The 24,356-nt window shown below is 38.3% G+C and overlaps 1 protein-coding gene across 1 annotated transcript in view; it reads left to right on the top strand.

The window, feature by feature from the left end:
- Positions 1-24,356, top strand: part of Hasp (Hig-anchoring scaffold protein) — a 97,767-nt gene that overhangs the window by 69,194 nt on the left and 4,217 nt on the right. Inside the window, exons 4-28 of the mRNA XM_069499728.1 lie at positions 854-929; positions 2,293-2,399; positions 5,572-5,763; positions 6,475-6,651; positions 9,159-9,341; positions 9,810-9,989; positions 10,973-11,092; positions 11,813-11,924; positions 12,244-12,413; positions 12,912-13,003; positions 13,506-13,618; positions 13,954-14,943; positions 15,153-15,382; positions 15,675-15,788; positions 16,595-16,757; positions 17,564-17,643; positions 18,203-18,385; positions 18,773-18,899; positions 19,479-19,517; positions 20,036-20,214; positions 20,504-20,648; positions 20,909-21,027; positions 21,460-21,622; positions 22,853-23,013; positions 23,676-23,849. Coding sequence (XP_069355829.1) covers positions 854-929; positions 2,293-2,399; positions 5,572-5,763; positions 6,475-6,651; positions 9,159-9,341; positions 9,810-9,989; positions 10,973-11,092; positions 11,813-11,924; positions 12,244-12,413; positions 12,912-13,003; positions 13,506-13,618; positions 13,954-14,943; positions 15,153-15,382; positions 15,675-15,788; positions 16,595-16,757; positions 17,564-17,643; positions 18,203-18,385; positions 18,773-18,899; positions 19,479-19,517; positions 20,036-20,214; positions 20,504-20,648; positions 20,909-21,027; positions 21,460-21,622; positions 22,853-23,013; positions 23,676-23,849 — 4,389 coding nt within the window. The remainder of the gene's footprint in view (positions 1-853; positions 930-2,292; positions 2,400-5,571; positions 5,764-6,474; positions 6,652-9,158; positions 9,342-9,809; positions 9,990-10,972; positions 11,093-11,812; positions 11,925-12,243; positions 12,414-12,911; positions 13,004-13,505; positions 13,619-13,953; positions 14,944-15,152; positions 15,383-15,674; positions 15,789-16,594; positions 16,758-17,563; positions 17,644-18,202; positions 18,386-18,772; positions 18,900-19,478; positions 19,518-20,035; positions 20,215-20,503; positions 20,649-20,908; positions 21,028-21,459; positions 21,623-22,852; positions 23,014-23,675; positions 23,850-24,356) is intronic.

The following is a 24,356-nucleotide window of genomic DNA, read 5'->3' as shown; positions in this document are numbered from 1 at the left end:
TAAGCCTTTGTTCTCCAACAGCGCCCCCATGTCAATGTCATTGCCAGTCAAGTGCCAAGGAAGCCTTGTCGCACTGTATGCATGAGCAGCGAATAGAGGTCGCATATCGAATAGAGGTCGCATATCGAATAGAGGTCGCATATCGAATAATAATAATAATAATAAATAATAATAAAATCATTTATTTCCACCAAATACAAATCATATTTTTGTTAGTATTGAGACCTTAAAACTAATTATTATAAAATTCTTACCAAAACAATACTGTGCACCTGTTTTGCGAACTAGTAGAAACTGTGTCTCGGAAAACAGGGCCTCCAGCTCGGTGAATACAAAGCTAACTACATAACTAACTACATAACTAACATACTAACTAAACTAAAGAGCTAAAGAAAATAATATGTGCGTGAAAGTCCTTGTTATCTGTGTTTGTGTGGGCGTGAGAATAGAGGTCGCATATCGAATAGAGGCTCTATATCGTTTCAACCACTGAAATAATGTACAAACCGTCAACAAAGAATGACCATTTTGTTTTTATACGTATTGTTTGTTGCAGACCGGGAATGTCCCGAGTTGGAGCAGCCGACAGACATTGGAACTGTTACGCTCACGGGAAGAGTCAGTTTAGAGCCTCAATAGCTCAACCGGTAAAGGAGTGGACTGAAAACCGAAAGGTCGACGGTTCAAACCCCGCCCGTTGCACTATTGTCGTACCTACTCCTAGCACAAGCCTGACGCTTAGTTGGAGAGGAAAGGGGAATATTAGTCATTTAACATGGCTAATATTCTTTGAAAAAAAAAAAAAACAAACACAGTCTATGAATGACCATTTTGTTTTTATTGTTTGTTGCAGACCGTGAATGTCCCGAGTTGGAGCAGCCGACAGACATTGGGACTGTTACGCTCACGGGACGACTGTTCGGAGACAAGTAAGTTTAATTATAGTTCATCATCATCATCATGATCAACCCATCACCGGCTCACTACAGAGCGCGGATCTCCTCAGAGTGAGAAGGGTTTTGGCCATAGTCCACCACGCTGGCCATGTGCGGATTGGTAGACTTCACACACCTTTGAGAACATTATGGAGAACTCTCAGGCATGCAGGTTTCCTCACGATGTTTTCCTTCACCGTTAAAGCAAATGATATTTAATTATTTAAAACGCACATAACTCCAAAAAGTTAGAGGTGCGTGCCCGGGATCGAACCCCCGACCTCCGATTAGAAGGCGGACGTCCTAACCACTAGGCTATCACTGCTTAATTATTATTATTATCCAACAAAGAGGATTACTTAGACAGGATTAGATATGTATAAGCTATGATACCGACCTTCTAATCGGAGGTCGGGGGTTCGATCCCGGGCACGCACCTCTAACTTTTCGGAGTTATGTGCGTTTTAAATAATTAAATATCACTTGCTTTAACGGTGAAGGAAAACATCGTGAGGAAACCTGCATGCCTGAGAGTTAGTTTGTCCTTCAATCACGTCGCAACGGAGCAACAGATCGACGTGATTTTTTGCATGGATATAATTTAAATCCTAACTTCAGGCGAACGAAGTCGCATGCATCATGGTTCCATTTTTAACCGACTTCAAAAAAAGGAGGAGGTTCTCAATTCGTCGGAATCTTTTTTTTTTATGTATGTTCTATGATTACTCGAAGACGCCTGGACCGATTTTGAAAATTCTTTTTTGTTTGAAAGGGTATACTTCAAAGTTTGTCCCATTTAAATTTGGTGAATATCTGATGAACATCTTCGAAGATAGATACTGGAACTCCTCAACGGATAAGAGTAAATTGCTCGCGATCAGTGTAATAGCTTAGTAAACAGTAGATTTTTAACCAGTCATAGCATAATTCCATGGGACCACTAAAAATTGTGAAATAATTTTTTTTTACAAAAAAAATAAAAACCGACTTCGATACACAAACACTAAAAATTGCAAAAATAATTTAATTTATTACCGAATATATTATGTATACAAGAGTTAATATAGTTCCATAATAATATTTTTTGGGGTCGGTGCCAATGAGGTGCCATTGTGGAGTCTCATAAAAATATGAAGTCTAGACGATTCGCGCAGCTAAAGCTAATTGGCACCGGCACCAAAAAGTATTATTATGGAACTATATTAATTCTTGTATACATAATATATTCGGTAATAAATTAAATTATTTTTCAATTTTTAGTGTTTGTGTATCGATGTCGGTTTTTATTTTTTTTGTAATTCACTTGGAAATAAAAAACAACAATAAGGATACAAGTAAGAAATGTCTTTCTTTCCAGAGCCATGTACTCCTGTCCCCACGGCTATCACGTGGTAGGTCTTCACAGTAGGAGTTGCCAAGCGGACGGCAAGTGGGCGGGACAGGCGCCGTCCTGCAAAGAGAACAGTATGTCACATTTTACTTTCCACGCCGGCTCCACACGTTGGCTCCAACGCTGGGCCCAACACTGTATGCCCAACGTGTGGATCGGGAAATTAGCTCTGCCAACGTTGGGGCCAAGACAAATAGAATTGGGGCCAGCGTTGGAGCCAACATGTGGAGCGTCACATGACTAGAGGCCTGTGGCCACAGCCAAGACAATCAGTCTGACCGTCAATTTTTATTAAGGGTATTCAGAATGTTCTACAACAAACTAGCAGAAAAACAGTTTTTTAGGGTTCCGTACCTCAAAAAAAGGGACCCTTCTAGGATCACTTTGTCTGTCTGTGTCGTGTTTGTCAAGAAACCTACAGGGTACTTCCCGTTGACCTAGAATCATGAAATTTGGCAGGTAGGTAAGTCATAACAGACATTCGGGGAAAAATCTGAAAACCGTGAATTTGTGGTTACATCAGAAAAGAAAATTAAAATGTGTTCCATGAACAAATAATTATTGATTAGTAGTTACAACTTTCGAAGTAAGATTAGATGAGAGTGGGGTATCATGTGAAAGGGACCTGTACATTCTAAAACAGATTTTTATTTATTTTTATGAGTACCTAATAGTTTTGATTTTTCATGCAAAATGTCGAAAAAATACGACTGTTAAGCCTGTATAACAATTTTCATCAATGTAACTTTAAAAATGATAGACTTTCATACAAACTTCCATCCCCCCCCCCCTCACCCTCCCTAGGGGTGGAATTTCGGAAAATCCTTTCTTAGTGAATACCTACTCTTTACAAAGAACCCACCAAATTTCCCACCCACCCACCATCCAAATTTCATGTCTCTAAGACCAGCGGTTTAGGCTGTGCGTTGATATATAAGTCAGTCAGTCAGTTGCATTGTAGATGATGTATAGATGGTCACTTCGGGTACGGAACCATAAAAACGCTCTCCGATGCCGGCTAGCCGGTCTATATGTACATAACCTAACTACATGACTTTGATTTATCGGCGGATTATAAACCGAAAGGCAGGGCTTTATACTTAAATCGTGATCGAGTAGGCTTTAATCTAAAAGCCTAAAAGCCCATAACACGTTCACTGCTTATGATTTTTGAGCACTACTGAACACGGGTCACCACTCAGAATAAGAAGGGTTTGGCCGTAGTCTAAAACGCTGACAAAGTGCAGATTCACACGATTCAGAACTCTGAGGCATGCAGATTTCCTCACTATTTTTTCCATCACCGTGAAATCAATAGATATTTAACTTGTTTAGGCCCGCGACTTCGGCATCCGACTACACAAATTTCAAACCTCTATATCCCCTTAGGGATTGAATTTTCAAAAAACCTTTCTTAGCGGAGATCATATAGTTATAATATGTATCTGCATGCCTTTCAGCCTGATATATCCCGTGGTTTGAGCTATGCTTTGATAGATCAGTCAGTCAGTCAGTCAGCTTTTCCTTTATATCCGTATTATCCTTTTCCCGGCTGAGTTTGTTGTGGGCTCTTCTCAGACCTGGTCGCGTTTGGAACCCTCGTAGCTTTAGTGTTTAGTTTGCTGTCACTATATCTTACCCAACATCTGACTGTCAACCTATTTTGAATAAATAATTTGACTTTCATGAAGTAGATAATGGGAAGTAAGTAGGGATTCAACGATATATCGGAAAGGCTATATACATATCGATATATCGAAGCCTAAAAGATTGATAAATAGCGATATCGACGAAACATTGATATCGATATCTATATCGAATAAACTCAATAATATCGTAACGAAATATCGAAACATAATTTGATTATTTACTTAAGTAAACCTACAAAAATAAAAATATCGATACATTGGCGTACTATACTGATATATCGATATATCAACATCGACCTAATCTTTAAATATATATAAGGAAAAGGTGACTGACTGACTGACTGACTGATCTATCAACGCACAGCTCAAACTACTGGACCGATCAGGCTGAAATTTGTCATGCAGATAACTATTATGACGTAGGCATCCACTAAGAAAGGATTTTTGAAAATTCAACCTTTAAGGGGGTGAAATAGGGGTTTAAAATTTATGTAGTTCACGCGGACGAAGTCGCGAGCATAAGCTAGTTCTATAGATATCGATATCGAAATATAATAAACCAAATAAACAAATAAATATAATAAACCTTGCATCCCTAGCTGTAACGCGTTTTACCGTGTCACTTGGCAGATGATTTAATCCCTCAATCAATAGTTCCCTCGGGATGATATTGATTGCAGAGTCTGCATCGTACCAGCCTTTTTATCCGAAGTGTTAAAAAGAATTTTTACGTAGCGTGTTTGATATCGTGAGTTTGAACAGCGAATTTTCCAGGATCAATTTGCATGGTTGTTTTTTGATATCAAAAGGATGAGATTTTGATCGTTAGTATGTTTTCGAATTCGAAGAGGTTCTCAAACAACATGTTATGCACGATTTTTACACAATTTATCAGATAAATCATGATGAGGGATTTTTTGTACCCTCTTTGGAGAAAAATCTTTTTGCTGGCACGTCTTGCCGGTAAGATGATGGAACCCGTCGGAGCAAGTCATGACAGAAGCTGGCTTTACTCATGTAGTCCAGTGGAAGGCCACTATACCACATGACCAGACTCTACCAGAGGCAATTTCAAAAGCTACAAATTCCCAAATTGCCCTGCTAGGACGCGAATCCTGGATCTCCCTTTTATAAGATACCAGACTGTCATCATCATCATCATTACCAGCCTGTGGACCTCCACTGTTGGACATAGGCCTTCTCATAAGAGCGCCACCACACCCGGTCCTCAGCCTCCCTCATCCAGCCACTTCCCGCCAGCTTCTTTATATCGTCGGTCCATCGTGCTGGAGGGCGTCCCACGCTACGCGGTCTCCACTCAAGGACTTTCCGGCTCCAACGGCCATCGCCTCTACGGCAGGCATGACCTGCCCACTGCCACTTCAGCTTGCTAATAGTTTGGACTATGTCAGTGACCTTGGTTCTCCTGCGGATCTCATTTCGGATCTTATCCCTCAAGGAAACTCCTAACATAGCCCTCTCCATAGCTCGCTGAGCGACTTTGAATTTGTGAACAAGACCGTTTGTCAGTCCACGTCTCAGTACCATAGGTGTAACCCTTTGCCAGAATTTGACAAGCTTCATGTTGTTTTTCCAGTATACTGCCTACAGCCGCCAACCATCGAGCATGCTCGTCACTCGGCGCTCCCCGAACAGGCGACCTTCGATCTGGATGCCACCGTTCAGTACAACTGCCACACAGGCTACGCGACCAACGGCTTCCCTCGAGCTAAGTGTCTGGCTATAGACGGACAGGCATCGTGGTATGGACCGGATATTACTTGTGAACGTAAGTGGATTCCGGATAAAAAATAATAGGACGATCACAGCGGTTACACCCTCATCCGATTCGAGTCCGTGAAAATACGTTCCGAAGTTATCATAGAACCATTTTTATGGTAGATAATATTTTTACATTCATATTTTCACGAATTTAGGATATTTCATATTATTTTAATTTTGTGATATCTCGTAAGATATTATTCTAAATTAAATGATGTAAATAAAAGGGCAATTTTGGACTATTTTATTTTTGATAAGAATCAATAGTATGTCAGTAAAAACACCCTCGAAAGTAAGTTTCAGATCACATTTGAAAACCATAAAATCGATTATTGTGAGCCAAACTTAAAAGATACATGTATGCTATTCTGGACTTTTTTGTAGAACTTTGTAAGCGAAACAATTTCACTGTACATTGTTTTCGTGTAACTTTGACCATTTATGCAGCGAACGCCTCGGAAACTCTCAAATGAGACGATTTATTCCGACCTAATTCACATTATTTTAATTTCTCTAGGGATTTCTAATTTTTTGAGAATTAAACTATATCCATAAACCTTCCTCTTCAATCACTCTATCTATTGGTGAAAATCGCATTAAAATCCGTTGCGAAGTTTAAAAGATCTACGCGTTCATACATACATACATACAGCGGGAGGCGACTTTATTTTATACTATGTAGAGATACTAATATCAAAATGTCTCTATTGTTCGCCAGCACGTTCCTGTGGCGAACCAGGGGATGTCCCACACGGATGGGTAACAGCTGATTGCCATACCTTCGGATGCCGAGCCACGGTGCAATGTGGCCAGGGCTTCGAGCTGGTCGGCAAGGCGGAGCGCTACTGCCAAGCTGATGGCTTCTGGGCACCCAAGGAACTACCCACTTGTGTCCGTAAGTAGAATGTGGTAACTGATTAATTATTATCTTTTTGACGGATTTCTTGATGAGTCTAAAATCGTAGAAGCTGGATAACTTTTATATCGACCCAAGATTCGGTAATCTAAAATCTGATAATGGGTTTAATATATTGAGGACTCTAGCTCACAGAAATTTAATATTAAATTCAGATGTCTCTGAAAATACTATTTTGCGGCAGTGGCCCGACCGCCGACGATGAACGAGAAACGAGTGGAACTAGAAGCTTAAATGAGTTGGCGATCAGCGGGAAGCGAGTGTTTCGATAGTTTTGTCGCTGGGCTATAAGCGAGTGTGCAAGTGAGACTCGCGCCATTCGCCCGCGATCGCTCAGTCCTGTGCAAACCTGCGCGCGCGTTACACGTGTTCAAGCGAGCGAGCATCGCTGAACGAATATCGCTGAGCTATTTTATTTTTGAAAGCTCGTTGCTCAGCTACAAAACTAGTAAAGCGAGTCGTCGCCGGCAGTGTGAACAGTCAGAGAGCAACTTTTGATGTATGCATGTCTTTCGTTTACACGGAATATACATTGTACATTTATTGTGCGTTTCTTGAGAGAGATAATCGCCGATAGTTAGTCGTTTTCTCGCCGGCGCGGCGGATGGACCACTGCCTTAAGGACTGGCTAATTTTATCTTTTCAAAGATAGTTAATTCAATGAATTTGAATATATTAAAATGAATTTCGTTTTCGGTTACACTTTCGAATAATTTTAGGCTCATCATTGAATCCAAAATTTTGAACCTTATTGCGTTTGGCATTGCTTCGTGACAATGTAGTTGCCGATTTCAGTGTCGTTCATTTGGAATGTGTGCATGGTTTTGGAATTTTCGTGGATTATCTAAATGTTCTCGGTGACTAGTTGGCATGGCGCTTGGTATTTCAATATTATCATGGCTATCACCAGCAATATCATTGTCATGATGCAATTGGATTGGATCTCCCACTTGTATAATATTTTCTATTAATATATTGTTATCTAATTTATTATCATAATTTTTACTGACTGCTTTTAAATAAACTAAAAATGTATAAATATAAGCAGATGTTAATATTGCTTAATGTAAATACTTATTAATAACATTTTCTTTTATTTTATCTTTAAAATGTTTTATCCTTACAATCTGCTTTGTTTGTGCTACGTTTTTTGAAATATTTCGTATAACAAGTGGGACGTCCTCAAAAAATGAGTTGTGATTAATAAATTTAAAAGCATCTTTTTTCTCCTTTCCTGCTGCTGAAAAGAAGGAGAGAAGGGGACAGTTTGAATTAATTTTGTAGTATTGTATAGAATTGTTGTTCTATGAAATTAGTGCAATATTTCTGAGAGTCAAAATTTTCATGGCCATGGTAACCACAATTATGACAAATACCTTTACTGCCTATAGCCTAAAGTTATTGCTACATGTAATGTAGATGAGTTAACGATGTTTGTAGATGAGGCTTAACTGTTGAACTTATTGTAAATTTCTTATCTCTTATATTCTTTACTTCTTGAAGTAATTTACTGTGCTGTAGCGAAATAAAGGTAAACAATATTATCTTGTTTTATTTACAATTTTGCATGTGGCTTCCCTAATTTCTTTTGCATGACAATGGTAAACAGTTTACAATGATTTCTATTTTCATATTTATTAATGCAAACTAATAAGTTTTATAAAATATCATAATAAAGTATTAAATAAAAATAATTTGTAACTTTAAATGGTCGTTCTATGTAATTTTTCTAATCTGCCCTTTGAATAACCCTATGTTGAAATTTAGTGCGAACATCGCCGAGGGGAGTTGGTTCCACAGTTTGCATGTGCGTGGATAAAACGATCTGGCACAACGGGCGGCCGAAGTGCAGCAGGATGGAGGACCAGAACAGACAAGACGTACTTAGTGTTAAAATGAGACAGATTTATGTCTCTTACCATAATCCGTCTCGTTTCAACTCTAAGTAAAGTCTGAGCAAAGTCAAAGTGTGTTCTATAGATCTCAGCTTAAGTCTAGCCTGAGTTAGTAAATTCTAGCAAAATCAAAGTATTCTTTATCACTATGCACCTTCATGCGCTTTATCCGACGTTTGCCATGAAAATAAAAGCACTATTATTAAGCTCAATCCACGGAGAGAAGTTAGTATCTCTTTCTGTTACGTAATCCCATACAAATGACGAAGACAAAAAATTCAGTGAGCGTACGTTCAAGCATGTTTTCAAAAAACATTTGAAATTGAACTCGAAAATGTTTTCAAAAAATAGGTATTCGAAATTCAATTTTAATAGCAGGATTCCGTAAGACTGTGCAAATAGGCAAAATATACAATTCTTGCAGTTTCCACGTCAGTTACCTGTAAGCAGCAGAGCTGAGTTTACCAGCACCTGTTGATATATTATTTGAAAATGTTTTCGAAAACATAAGAAATTAAATTTGAAACATAGTTTCGTTTGTGATTGCTTGGTGACAAAAGTCAACTTAAAGCGACGGGTGTCGCCATCTAGTGGTGACGCAGGTGCAGTGTCCGCCGCCGGAGGCGCCGAGGCACGGGAAGGCGGTGTACACCTCTTGTGCCTACAACTCGGTGGTGTCCTATGAGTGCAAGTACGGATACCGCTTGGTGGGAGATGCTACGAGACGATGCGGCGCTGATAAGAAGTGGTCTGGGACTCAGCCTATGTGTAAAGGTGAGTAAATTATTGACTGTCGCTTTTTTATAGAAAAATAGCAAGCCAACGAGCAGGCGTAGGTGGGTCACCATTACGCTTAGTACGAGATTTTATGTCTCACGTTGGGACCCCAACGTCTATCGGTTTTACGAACTATGTGCCCTGCCCATTGCCACTTCAGCTTCGCAACCCGTTGAGCTATGTCAGTTACTCTATTTCTCCTACGGATCTCCTCATTTCTGATTTGATCACGTAGAGAAACTCCAAGCTTAGCTCTCTCCATCGTCCGCTGAGTGGCTCTGAGTTTTCTTATGAGGCCCATAGTTAGCGACAATGTCTCGGATCCATATGTCATCACTGGCAACACGCACTGTTCGAAGACTTTGGTCTTCAAGCACTGAGGAATTTTGGACATCACCGTTACATCACCATTGCCTATTAATCCGTAGATCGCTGCAATTTCGTTTAAAGTATACATAATTTCAGAAATCAACTGCGGTCACCCCGGACAGCTCTGGAACGGTTGGCTGGAGAATATATCATCTGGTACAGGGTTAGGAGCGTCGATAATATTCCGGTGTCAAGACGGCATGAAGATGGAAGGCAATGGGTCTGCGATATGCCAAAGCGATGGCAGTTGGAGTCATCCACTGCCGCAATGCTTAGGTAAGATTATATAACACTAGGTATTTTGTAAGGGCAAGGTAGAGGGTACCAGAGGGCGAGGAAGGCCACCAATGCGATGGACCGACCAAATTAAGTCTGCTGTGGGCGGTCCTTTGCACGAGTGTGCCAGGCTGTCAGCCAGTAGGGAGAAGTGGCGAATGCTCGTTAGGCGTATAACATCTGCCCTCAAAGACGTTGCTTCGTGATGACCACGACCACTCTGCCAAGAGTGCTACGATGACGAAGAATTTTGATATTGCAAGATTCGCATGCGCTTGATGATAAATACGCATGAAACTATGAGATCTAGGTCAGAGAGCGCCTAGAAGATGCCTATTTACACTTGAATGGAGGTACTTATAGTTAGTAAGTCATACATGGAACCGCTAATGAATTTCGTAAGGGCATTCCATTAGCGGTTCGTAAAAACGTAGCAGAAAGACGTTTTCTTCTGTTCACATTGTATCAAATTGTTATTATATACTTGAAAAAGCTTGGAATATTAAGTCGACCCTGCTTAAAAACTGGAAACATCAAAGATATGGAAGTTAAAGCTAAACAAAAAACGGCCTTTTCACACGGTTTCCAGTTTTTTGCAGGATCCCGTTTTCTGCAGGATCCCGTTTGATGGCGAATGTGTTTAGCGAGCATCCTGCATGCGGGATGCTCGTGTGAACGCTAGCATACAAACACATTCGCCATCAAACGGGATCCTGCAGAAAACGGGATCCTACAAAAAACTGGACTGCCGTGTAAAAGGGGCGTTACCCTAGGCGTTACATTATTGATATTTGTAAATCACCAGAAAATTAATAAAGCAGTTTAAATATATTATCATAGAAAAAGAGAATTTCAAAAATGATTTCAAAATAAAGCTAAAAGATACAAATTCTAGCTAGCAGCTATTGACAGATACGAAACTAATAAAAATCGCTCAACCAAAAGCAGAACATGCAAATAATTTATGTTTTATGATGTTCTAGCTCCATGCGTGGTTCCCCATGTATCTCAAGGAAAGGTTGTACTAATGGAGAACAGGACTGGAGAGAATGACACCCAAGAGCATACGCAAATTGTTGGAAGCTCGTCTATGGTGCAGCATGGTATTGTATTAACATATTATTACTTTACTACTGTTCTATTTAATTCTTAACTACCTTGTTGGGCTAAAGGCTGGCTTATTCAGCTGCTTCAGCTTATAAGTGATTATGATTATGGTTCCTGCAGATTTGCGTCCTGGGTCAGTTATAAAAAAGTTATTAAAAAATCTGAGTAACCTGCTTGGTGAGTTGGGGACACCCCATACCTTGGTGCTCGGGAGAACAAAAGTAAAGCTGCTGGTCCTGCTCTTGATTTCTCTCTTGTCGTGTCAGATTGCCATCCCATCAGACTATTAGTTAGAGTCACAGAAGATATAGGGTGTACCTGTACTAGGAAACACTCTTATGCAATATCTCTATCGTAGTTGGCTAGTCTCTACTCTCCGGTGGTATTGGCTGCGAAAATGACGAAAATTATTCAGGAGGATTAATGCTATTTTGTTTTATGGAACCCTCGTAGCTTTAGTTTTAAATTTACTTAAAATTATCGCCACTATCATCTTTAACCTGACCACGGTAATATTTATAGATAACATTACCGTGACCTGACTATCAAAAAAACTGCCTACAATAGTACCTACTTTGAATAAATAATTTGAATTTTGTTTTTTTTAATTGTATTCTTAGCCGTTTGGTCACATCATTTAAACCCATATTCTTACTGCCTATCTATCTATCTAACTCGTCTCATCTCTGGTAATATCTTTCATTTTGACTTTTCAGGAGAAATGATTATGGTAGACTGTGAAAAGAATTACGAATTTCCGTCCAATCAAGTCGCTGTCAGTTGCAATAATGGAACTTGGACACAAATTCCAAGGTGTCAGCCAGCCAGGTCTGTTCATATTCCCTAAACATTTTTACCCCTTTAACGTTTTACTTAGGAAAAAAATATACTTTCTTTCATAATTTCTAGCTCTTTGACACAGAACAAGAGATACAGTAGCCGGCTGGAAATATTTTACATCGATCTTTAGAAAGAGATAGTGGTTTCGTAGAGCGTTGTCCGCGCCCATGAACATTTGCGGTACCAGAGGAACCACCAGTGCGTTGCCAGCTTTTCAGGAATTTGTTGGTCCACCGCTTGATTAACCCCATGTTATGTAATATGATATTAAAAAGCCAATGATTTTGATACCTCTTACTTTTTACAGATGCAAAAAGATGCCAAGGTATCCTCGCTTCGGGATGGTTATAGCGCCAAAAACGGAACACGGTATGAAAGCGCGGTTCAGGTGTAGAGACGGCTTTGAGCTGAAAGGCAATCCAATCGTTGTATGCTCCTTTGGTGTTTGGAGTGGGGAAGCACCTAAGTGTGAAGAAGGTAACTTTTTAAACTTTTTAAAGCTTCAGAGGCTACTAAATACAAATTTTAAATACATATCGAAAATTGCAGAATTGGCACATTTATAATTTTTATGGTGGTGATTCGCAGATTTATATTTTTTATTGTGGTGATTTTGCCTACACTTCATCGAAATTTCGAAATAATTTTCAAATAAGTACATTTCAAAAATTGCAGAACCGGTAACTTCAGAGATCACTTTAGCAAAATCATATATTTATTATTGGGTGATGTTAATCTATCTATACCTACAGCTACAAAGCAGACTGATTGATCTAAAAACTCGAGATTTTATAAAACATCTTTTTTAACGCGGATCCGCACTAAAAAAGGATTTTCATAAATTTCACCTTGTCATTTGTGATGATAAAGTTGTTCTGATGATGAAGACCTGAGGTGGTCATACAAACTTATTTTATAATCAACATAATGATAGCGATCGACAATGATTTATACATTTTGTGTCTGCGTTTTCAGTATTCTGTCCTTTCCCCGGTTACATCGAAAATGGAAAAGTACTTCTTGTCGGTAATATGGGGTTGTACGATTACCGTCCGTATGTTAAGAAGGTAATCTTCAGTTAATTATTCATTGAATACTTAAAACGAATTAATAGCTAAAACTAATATTTATCTACTACCAAAACATAAAATTTATTCATTGTAATAGGCTACTTGACAATTTTTTTAAGTTGGTCTTAAATGGATAATATTTGTCCTATTATATCAAAAAAATTAACACTATATTTTTTTGCGCCCTAAAAACCGTAAAACTTTAATTTAAAAAAATATTTTTCTTAGACAGGTGAAAACACTGTCGGCCATGTTTGGCCGATAGATTATCTGTGCTCTGACGTCATGCATTTGTAAACAACAGTATAACGCTGTGGTTATAGACAGTGTTTTCACCTGTCTAAGAAAAATATTTTTTTAAATTAAAGTTTTACGGTTTTTAGGGCGCAAAAAAATATTGTGTTAATTTTTTTGATATAATAGGACAAATATTAACCATTTAAGACCAACTTAAAAAAATTGTCAAGTAGCCTATTGCAGTTTGGAAATATTCTTGCAGGTAGTTAACAATAAACAGATTATGTATGAATGTGATAAAGGATATGTGTTATCTGAGGGTCCCCCCGGAGCGACGTGCATTGGCGGGCACTGGAGTCCGAGAGAACTACCCAAGTAAGAAATCTTTCTCGCTATCTATCTAAATCTATCTATATAGGTATAGTTTTTTATACTATAGACTAGTGCTTGGCTGAAATCAAACTTGCTAGAAAGTGACGATGAAGCCTAAGGTGGAGCGCGTTTGTCTAGGACCATTCAATTTTGATTTGAAAATGGAATTCGAATTCTGTTTGAATAGGGAACAGATCGCTTGACGCTTCCCACGTGACCCTGGAATTTAGACTACGTACGGATGCAGATCTTGATGATGCCTTGCGGTACAACAGTAGATCCGGAGATTTTTTAATTTAATTAAAAAAAACTAAATTCATTTTTAACCTTTTTTTTAGATGCACACTTTACCAACATCCACGCATAAGATGGAGTCGCAGACGTAGATCAGTACCAGAACCAGAGATTCGTCACAAGAGATCCGCATTTCTGCGACAGTATTACAGCAAGCTGCGAAGACAATCGGACTTCTCTCAGGAACAAATAGACGAACTATATGACAAGTACAACCATGATAACCAAAAACCAACATTGAGGCATGCTAATTTTAAGCTAATGAAAAAGTTTGATTCAGGTTTCGAAATAGAAGATGGCGATTTAATAGGATCAGAAATACCCAGTGGCGAAAATTTCCCTACTGCTGTGTACACCGTGTACAATGTACACGGAGAACCTATAGGTCATAAGTTCTACTCTTACCAACCGGTTTACGAACCAGAGGACGATGAATTGGTTCATCGAGTTGATTCGTCCGAGTACGAAGATTCAGGAGAACTAGAAAATGACTCACATATCACTATACTTAAAGGTGGAACTTTCCCTGATCACGAAGTCGAGAATAACAATGAAATATCTGAAAATATTAATAAATTGAAACATCAATACTTTGAAAGATATGTCGATAAAAGAAGAAAAAGATTTTTAAATTCCAAAAGTGGCGAAGTAATGAGTAAAAATGTTGATATTGAACTTAAGGCTACTGATAGTAATATAAAGATTACTACACAGGTAGGTAAGGCCAAACCTAGACATAAACGTAATATAAATTTAGAAGAATTTGATACACAAATATCGACGACAAATGCTATAACACAAGAAGCGAAAACAACAGTTGACCTGAACAGCGAAATGCTCAAAGTGATACCTTTGTCAACTAGGTCACAGAATGCAACAGCACGTGAAATTTTTGAAAGAGAAATGGCAGTGATTCCTTTACAATATAATAACACTAACTCTACAGAAGTAGGTAATCGAACAGATAAACGCGAAAAGAGGACGAGTAGAAAGACCGATAGATTAAATCAAACCACGGCAACAGTACCTAAAACGTAAGTACATAGATCTATTTTATTAGTGTTTGAAGTAATCATCGATTGACTATTAAAATCGTATATGAATATTTCTATAAAGTAATGAAAAGTAACAATAATACTGGATTTTGTGTTATTTAAATACATTTATGAAAATTTTAAGATGCTATGTTGTTAATGTTTTACCGAGTTTATCAAAGTAAATAGAGAAAAAATTACACTTACAGAGGTCGTGAAGGCAAAGGGGGTCGGAATCGACAATCACAAGCAAACACTGAGGAAGAAGCAAGTCAAAGTGCTGAAACTAAAGACGGTTTAGAAGGAGGCAGCAAGAATGGAACAGAAAGAGGCAAGAAAGGGAGACCTAAGAGCCCATGTGAACCCATAACTAGCGAACCTTATGTTAATATTGAGGTTGTTAAATATGGACGCGATCCTAATAATACTTTTAGTTCCGGTAAGTATTCAATTGACTTATTTAAAACCAGTAAAATGCAAGCAGGAACTTTGAAAAGTGATTGCTATCATACAGGTACGATTTTGCTTGCTTTGCCATTCGCAACGAAACTCGACGATACTTTAAAAGTCACTTCTGTGCAGTTTCAGTTCTGCATTCGTATAATAAGCTTACAGATTTTATGCAAAAAATAGTAAAAAGTTGGTTCAATCCTTATATCCTTATTAAATCAAAACCTTATTATGTTTTAAATTTCAATAACTTTAATTTTGATAAGAAAATCTGTTTCTAGGAACCATTGTAAGAGTGGCTTGTGGAAAAGGCTACGGTCTAAACTTAGAACCAAACGCAACTGCCAAATGTGTACGAGGTAGATGGAAGCCTGAGAAACCAAATTGTGAAATTCGTGAGTAAAAATAAAATTTCACAACATAATAAATTACACACATTAACTATGCACACAGCTACAGATATAATGCTTAAATATTATAGCACCGACCTGGAATAACGAATGATTTTTCCTATTTCAAATTTTTCTGTAATGTGCATGGTTTGTATAAAATAATGAATTAAACGCAATTAATGAACTAATTAATATCGATTCTACTATATACAAAATTAAGAAAAATTACGAAACTCTTCCTCCAAAGTCATACTACAAGATTTCACTGTAATGTACTTTTGTTTTCTCCACTCTCCAACGTTACATATATGACTTAAAACACTTCAGTTCAAAAGGGTATTCATTATCTTCACAGGGCTGCCTCAGTGATCTATACTAGTGATGTAACGAATATACACATTCGCATTCGCATTCGCGGATATTCGCATATTTTTGCATATTCGCATTTGCGTTCCGCGAAATTACTGCGAATGTTTTGTGTATACTTATTTAAAAAAAAATTGATGTAATAGTTGGTTAATAAAACAAAAATCATCAACTTCTTATGTTTTTGTAATCACATTATCAGTCTTCTCTTTATCATATTTTGGTAACGGGACTGCCATCGAGGTCACCAAGCCATAGCCAAATGGCGCCAAATTTAAACAAAAACTGAATATTCGCATTCGAGAACGTTGGCGGCAGATATTCGTATTCGCACTCGCATCCGTGAATGTCCAAAATATGACATTCGTAACATAACTAACCTATACAACCGCATGAGAAAAGAAAATCATTTGGAAAAATACCTATGTATTTTTGGTTTCCAGTACCCTGCCACGTGCCTTCAACTGAATACGGGATATACACGATGTCACCTAACACACACCCTACTGGGATGGTATCGGGACTTACTCAAGGAGATGAGAGGGAACTGAACGAAACTGACCCGGTCCCTAACGGTCAGGTGGTTCACTTTTCCTGCGAATATGGGTAAGCATTAAACGTAAACTAATTGAAAAATCCTATTACAATGTAAAGGATTATTTAAGTGATAAGCAAGCTTGGGAATGAGTTGCTTAACGGATTGTGATAGTTCTAATAAGTTTCAATAATTTTGTAAAGTGGTTATAATAAAAAGAATACCCGGCTGAGTTTGTTGTGGGCTCTTCTCAGACCTGGGCGCATTTGGAACCCTCGTAGCTTTAGTTTTAAGTTTGCGTAATTATCACCACTATATCTTAGAAATCCAACATCTGACCATCAAAAAGCATTATTAATTACCTATTTTGAATAAATCATTTGACTTTGACTTTGACATTGCGAAAAAACTGCAACAATCATTATTACAATCTCAATTATTGTGATTAGCTGAATTTTAGCCAATAGTGAGCGAGCGTCAACAAATCAAAGGTGGTTGCGATCGTGATATTGTACCTGTCATTTTACCGCAATTGAACTGCTATTTAAATTTAAACTTTAAAATCTTACAGCCACACTCAGAGTCGCTAATTACTTAAGATTGAGTTAAAACGAGACAGATTTATGTGTCTCGTTTTAACTCAAAATAACGATTAAGCGACTCTGAGTGCGGCTGTTAGACTGTATTCACCATTTTACGATATGAATATGGAGGTGATTTAGTCCCAAGGCTGACAAGAGAATCATTTAAAGTTAGCTTTTAGCGCCTTTTATAAGTAAATAGCAATTAATAAAGAATAATACTGCTGAAGACTTGAAGAGTTATAGAGTAGTTTCAAATATAATAATTGCTCTTGAAACTTGAAATGTTTGTTCAGATACAACGTACAAGGACCTACAAATCTTCGATGCTGGCTCGGCGAATGGGCTGTGACAAGTATGCCGGAATGTGTAGCAGGTAAGTTGCCATTCCACCGTAAATTAAATCTGAATCAAAAAAAATCGGGCCGAGTTGAGAACCACCTCCTTTTTGGAAATCCGTTAATAAATGATTGTGATCTGTTTGGATGTGATGATAATTTATCCCTAAAATTTATTTCTATTCATAAGAACTAACATGAGAATAAGAATTAAAGAAAAAATATATAAATTCCATAAATAGGTACATTCATATAATATTTTTCATTATTTAATTTTCCTAAAGAAATATGTAATATGCATTCGTCAAAAAATTCCGCATGTGTGTGGGTACCTACATTATATACTCGAGACGAAGCTTTGATAAATTTCTGCTAAACATTTTCAGCTCTTCACATTTATTTACATGATATTAAGAAACTAATCATTCGTTTAGAACACACGCGCAATTCCATTTTTCATGTCACACGAGGTCGCCAATTTGTTTATTTTTTTACGTTTTTCGTGTTTTTATTATCTGTACCAACTGATACACAAAAAATTCAACAATAAATTCATTCACTGATTCATTCATTCATTCATTATTCTTCCCTGACCAGCACCATGTGAGCTCCCAATCCTGCATGGTGCAACTTACGAGGCGGGATACCGCGCGGGCCTGACGGTCGCTCATACATCATCAGTAAACATTGCCTGCGAAACAGGGAGGTCACCGCCTGCCACACTCAATTGCCATTTGGGGCGGCTGCAACCCACAGTTCTCGATTTCTGTAGACCATTAGGTTTGTACTCAGAAATTACCTTACATCATCAATTCTTTACGCTTTATCATTATCGGAAAATATTTAAACACTAGCTGCCCCGGCGAACTTCGTACCGCCTATCAGTCGATTCTTTTTCAGGATTTTTTTTAAATTTTTCTCTCCGTAAGAACCATCCGCGTACTTCAAGGAATATTATGAAAAAAGAATTAGCGAAATCGGTTCAACTGTTCTCGAGATTTGCGATCAGCAACACATTCAGCGATTCATTTTTATATATATATAGAGATATGCATAAATTGAAGACGTAAGATCCCCGTTGCATATTTAAAATGATTTCTCTTCAGAAAATGTCAAGCAAACAATATTTTTAACAAAAGCATTATCGTAATTTAATATCCTTTGCAGCAAATATGTCTCGACCGCGACCAACATCCGAATACCAAAGCGGTTCGGATATAGTAAGAGAAGACATCTCGGAACTTGAACCAGATTTCCAAGGGAAAGGAGTGGTCGAGTGTGGACCTCCTGCTAGGTAAAGAATTCTTCATGCCCAATGTTTTAATATTTTATATCTCTTTTGCCTTGATCATTTAAAATTTCATAACCTTTTTCAATTTTAACTTAGAAAATAAGAATTCCTTTATATAAATAAGTCGTTAAGGGCAAAAGAGATTACTGTTCAGATAATGTATTAATCTACTTGAATATTTGTTGGTTTTCTTTAAGTGCGCTTTCATTGTAGCTTTCGTGTACGTTATATTTGTTTTTTATAATGGCCGTTATTAATATTTTATGCGTTGCCTTTTAGAGGGCAATTTGGGACCATAACCTGTCTGTGTTTATTCGGATTGTCAATCAATTTTAAAATATCACACAATCAACTTGGTTCCTGCGCTTTAAATGTGTTCAGTTATTTTATGTTCAGTTTTTTTCATTTATTTTGCTAGTTTTAGTAAATAAATAAATAAAATTAAGTGTAAGTTGTGTTCAATGTCTCAAAGTATATGAATACAACTTACATGGATTATCATCGACACCCAATAATAAATGGGAAGCGACAAAAAAATAATGTTTTTGCAAAGTCTGCGTTTCTTATTTGCTGGCTGGAAAGACTGAAGGGAACCCAGGCGTTCAGGGATGCCAAGCCCTGGTGAGAGCCTTCTAGGTTCGGACTTTTGCTTTCATCATATTTCTGATCATCATCAACATCCGAATCAATAGCTTCATCACTGTCATCCACTCGAACACTATCATTCAAAACGTCACCATGTTCGGTGACTTCTTTTCCAATAATTCTATTTGTTTCTTCAGTAAGACTTTTTCATACATTTGGTTTTCTAGATTTACTCTTTGACTCGGTCTTTATCGTTCCGACGATATCAAAATCCTCAGGAGGCAGGGCTTAGTTTGAAACTTTATGTGCGTGAGAATAATGAGACAGCTGCATCGCTGTTTTTCGCTTTTTCCTTTCTGTCTTGGCCGAGCTTGCGTTATGTTGCGATTATTTGGCGAATTTCTCGTATAATAGTTGCATGTTGTTTCTAGAATATGGGGGGTTCTATTCTGTGTTGATAATACTTTGTTTATACTTTACTAAAATTCTTACTATTTCCTAATTCTGAAGCTTTTATCTACGCATTTTAGTTTACCTTTCGAAATTCCAATTAGGGTGCAGGGAACTCTTATTTATCGTGATGGATCTGAGGTGAACGAAACGGTCGAAGTGGCTGGATACACTCATGGAACAGAAGTGACGTTTAGATGTATTGCGTCCATCATGGGAGAGAAGACGACATGGAAGCTCATCTGTGAACATGGCAACTGGGTGGGGAAAAGTTTCAGTTGCGGTGAGTTTGAATACTTTATGAAAATATTTGTTGTAATCTGGTGATTTAGATCACGTTCTAAAGTATACTCATATGTTGTGGATCTGGTACCATCTTTTATCTGTTGCTGTTGGAGGTTACCCAAAAAAAATTATATGCTTTAGAGTGTGTTTTAAATGAAGCTAAACAATATGAAATTTTGAAAATAGGGCACGAACAACTTTTGTTTTCGACGGCCATATTTAGTTGATTGATCTAAATTATTATGAAACTTTTCACTAAGTTTTTCATAAACAAAATTATCTTACAGAAGATTTGGAAGCTCAAAGTGAGGAACTCCTCAGCAACAACAGTTGCACATTCAGAAACGAGGAACCTCATGTGGTCTCCTTCTTCAATGACCTTGAGATCACAGAGACCGTCGACTTCCCTCCTGGTTCTGTCATTGTTTCCAGGTATAGTATCATTAAATAAATTTGAATTAAAGAAGTTTAACGACATAATATATCAATGTATGTAGCGGGTACTTACCACGATTAATATTATAGGTAATGATTTTGAATTACCGATATTTCGACCCAGTTGCACGAGTCGTGGTCACAACGGGACTGCAGTGCTGCGAGAGATGCAGTTCGAGCTGTCATGGACAGTATCGAACTATCTACCAGTTCACTTGATTTTTTTTCATATTATACACTGATTTTATAATCATCAGGTGCAGTGACATTGGTAAATATGCCATAACTGGATCCCAAGTTCGAAGATGTGTCGGTGGTTCCTGGGATGGGTTTAAGCCTACTTGTTTTGGGCTCAACCAAGAGAACGATTATGCAAGTAAGTTTTAGTCATTTCTCATCAGCATAATGACTAATTTTAGATTACAACATTATTCAAGGGGCGGACCAACAAACTCCTGAAAAGCCGGCAACTCATCGGCGGTTCCTCTGGTGCTGCAAATGTTCATGGGCGGCGGTAATCACTTAACATCAGGTGACCCGCCTGCTCGTTTGCTCACTATCTCTATTAAACAAATAAAAAAACGATCAGACGCTTTCGAAGATCGCATCGCCAAAATTTTTTTTCAAAAAAAAATTAAATCAACAAAGCAATTCCCTCAAAAATGAATCACAATTTTTGCTCTAGAGTCTAGCACTCGATAGAGCTGAAACATTTCAATAAATGTCAAAAAGAAGAAGACTTTAGCATTATTTACAGGAGTGTGGAGTTCGAACCTCAATACCTACCTCAATATAATTTTTTTTCCAGTGGAGAAACCCCCAACAATTCTGTTCCGGTATTCAGAAGGTCCGATCGCGCAAACCAACGATGGTAAACTGCTCGTGTACCCTGGCACCATACTGCACATGGAGTGTCTTTGGATGAGGAGGTTCGGCAACCCGAAGTGGAATGTCACACTTCATGATCCAGAGTAAGTGATTGATCGCTGTGGTAGTTGTAGGCATAGTTCATGTGCAACTGGATGATGCCCGTGACTCGTAGAAACTCCTCGATTTGCATAGTTCCTGTACAACTAGATGATGCCCGTGACTCGTAGAAACTCCTCGATTTGCATAGTTCCTGTACAACTAGATGATGCCCGTGACTCGTAGAAACTCCTCGATTTGCATAGTTCCTGTACAACTAGATGATGCCAGTGACTCGTAGAAACTCCTCGATTTGCATAGTTCCTGTACAACTAGATGATGCCCGTGACTCGTAGAAACTCCTCGATTTGCATAGTTCCTGTACAACTAGATGATGCCCGTGACTCGTAGAAACTCCTCGATTTGCATAGTTCCTGTACAACTAGATGATGCCCGTGACTCGTAGAAACTCCTCGATTTGCATAGTTCCTGTACAACTAGATGATGCCCGTGACTCGTAGAAACTCCTCGATTTGCATAGTTCCCGTACAACTAGATGATGCCAGTGACTCGTAGAAACTCCTCGATTTGCATAGTTCCTGTACAACTAGATGATGCCAGTGACTCGTAGAAACTCCTCGATTTTCCGGAATAAAAAGTAGCTCTCTTCAGCTGCTCGATTGCGGTAGATTGACAGCTATGTCACGATCGCAATTACCTCTGATTGGTCGACGCTCGCTCACTATTGGCTACAATGTATTGTTGCAACAAGAATAGCACGAATTCAGCCAATGATAACAATTGAGATTGTAATCATGATTGATGCAGGTTTTACGAAATCGACCTGCAGGTCTTTAACTATCCATACTATAGGTACAAAAAAACAGTCAATCCGTTGCTCCGGTGCGATGTGATTGAAGAAGAACCAATAAACAAACACACTTTTGCATTTACGCTTAATAAGATGTATGGGTAGTGATTTTCGACATAAACTTTATTTTTTGCTAATATTTTTTTTAATTCACTATCTAGGCAAACGCTTGACCACAATCACACCTGATGGAAAGTGATGATGTGGCCTAAGATTGGACACATTTATCTATCTTATATCTTCAATATGACGTGATAAGTCGACGTTTTTACCAATAGGCATCGGCACTCTGCTAAGACTGACTGGTGGTCCTAAGATTTCAATCGCCTGCACTCGCATCTGCAATTAGCTTTTTCACAACATTCATCCGATTCAGATGCAGATTTGAAATAAATATTATAAAAATATCTATTTTGACTTTTAGATTAGATAAAAAGTACATAGAAGGCTGGACGACAGACCCTGGACGAGACAGTCAACTGGAATACCGGCTGAGCATCATCAACGCCGTCAAAGAAGACTCTGGAATATACCGCTGTGAGACACCAGCCAGGCAGAGTCACCAAGTGGAGATCATTGTCGAAGGTATGCCTAATTCTAATTCTAAAAGGAATTACGAAATAGTTATGGTAGCATCAACAACAAAATTGTAAAGTCGAAATGGTTAAAGGATGAAATAGTTAATCAAAAATTATACAAACTTACACAAAAAATTACTGAACATGTAACGCAGTTTTCAATTTACTTGAATGGCTTGTCTACACTACCATTGGACTACCTAGGATGAAGAACTTACATCATACATGAAAATGAGCAGTCTGTTTAATCCAATCCAATCCATCAGCCTGTTTGCGTCCACTGCTGGACATAGGCATTTCCAAGAGCGCGCCACAAAACACGGTCCTCCACCTTTCTCAGCCATCCGCTTCCCACCACCTTCTTCAGGTCATCGCTCGGTCCAATGTCTGTCTAAGTTGAGAGTAAAAATCATTTTTAAAAGTTATCAGAAAAATTCTATTACTTAAAATTGTGCAGTGATCGCAAAACAAGCAGTCCAATCTGAAGTATCATGGTGATTTGCCCCGGTTAAGACGACACGATTTTAAACACGATTTAACGATGTTACGCAAACGGGCATCGGATTTTTTGTACAATGCACAGTCACACGCCTCGTGTTCAGATTGGACTGTTATACTAAGATCCAAACTTTTGCAGTATCAGGTAATATTTACCGATAATGTCCTCAGATGTGCACTGTCCTCCACTACCAATTCGCCGAGGACTCGTGGCAAGCACCCTCGGCACTCAGCTCGGCACTGAGATCAAGTTCTCGTGTGCCAACGGCAACGCCCTCCTCGGCCCTCCCACCCTCGTGTGCAGGGCTTCTGGCAACTGGAGTGCTCCGTTACCTGTTTGTGAGAGTAAGACGTTAAAGTTCATTTCTAAATATTTTTTAAATACATACACAAAATTGCGCGCCGGCATGAATCAAACCCGCGTCTCCTGGGATCGCGCCCGTACGCTTGTTGCCAGTGACGAAATTTGTGATAATATGTATGTTCACTCAGTACTGAAGCGAATGTTAATGCCATCTAGTAGCGACACTTTGCAGCTATCGAAACTACTTTCAAAGGCTCATACTAGTATTACAATGCAGCTCTTTTTGAAATGACAAATTTGCTTTTTACTATATTTTTATAATTTTTATAGTGTTTTACCTACAATGAAATTTCTAAATAATTTTTAAATACATAATTATCAAAAATTGCGGACCGGCAGGAATTGAACCCACGTCTCCTGGGATCGCGCCCGACGCTCTGATCACTGCTACAATTTAGAGCGCACAACTTAGTTGGGAAATTCGATGTGATATAAATATTTATCGACTTCATACTTTTTTTCTTCGAAGTTGTTACTCCACATGATTT

This window comes from Maniola hyperantus, chromosome 7, assembly GCF_902806685.2.
Source record: "Maniola hyperantus chromosome 7, iAphHyp1.2, whole genome shotgun sequence".
NCBI lineage: Eukaryota > Metazoa > Arthropoda > Insecta > Lepidoptera > Nymphalidae > Maniola > Maniola hyperantus.
This window is presented reverse-complemented; position numbering and strand designations above follow the sequence as displayed.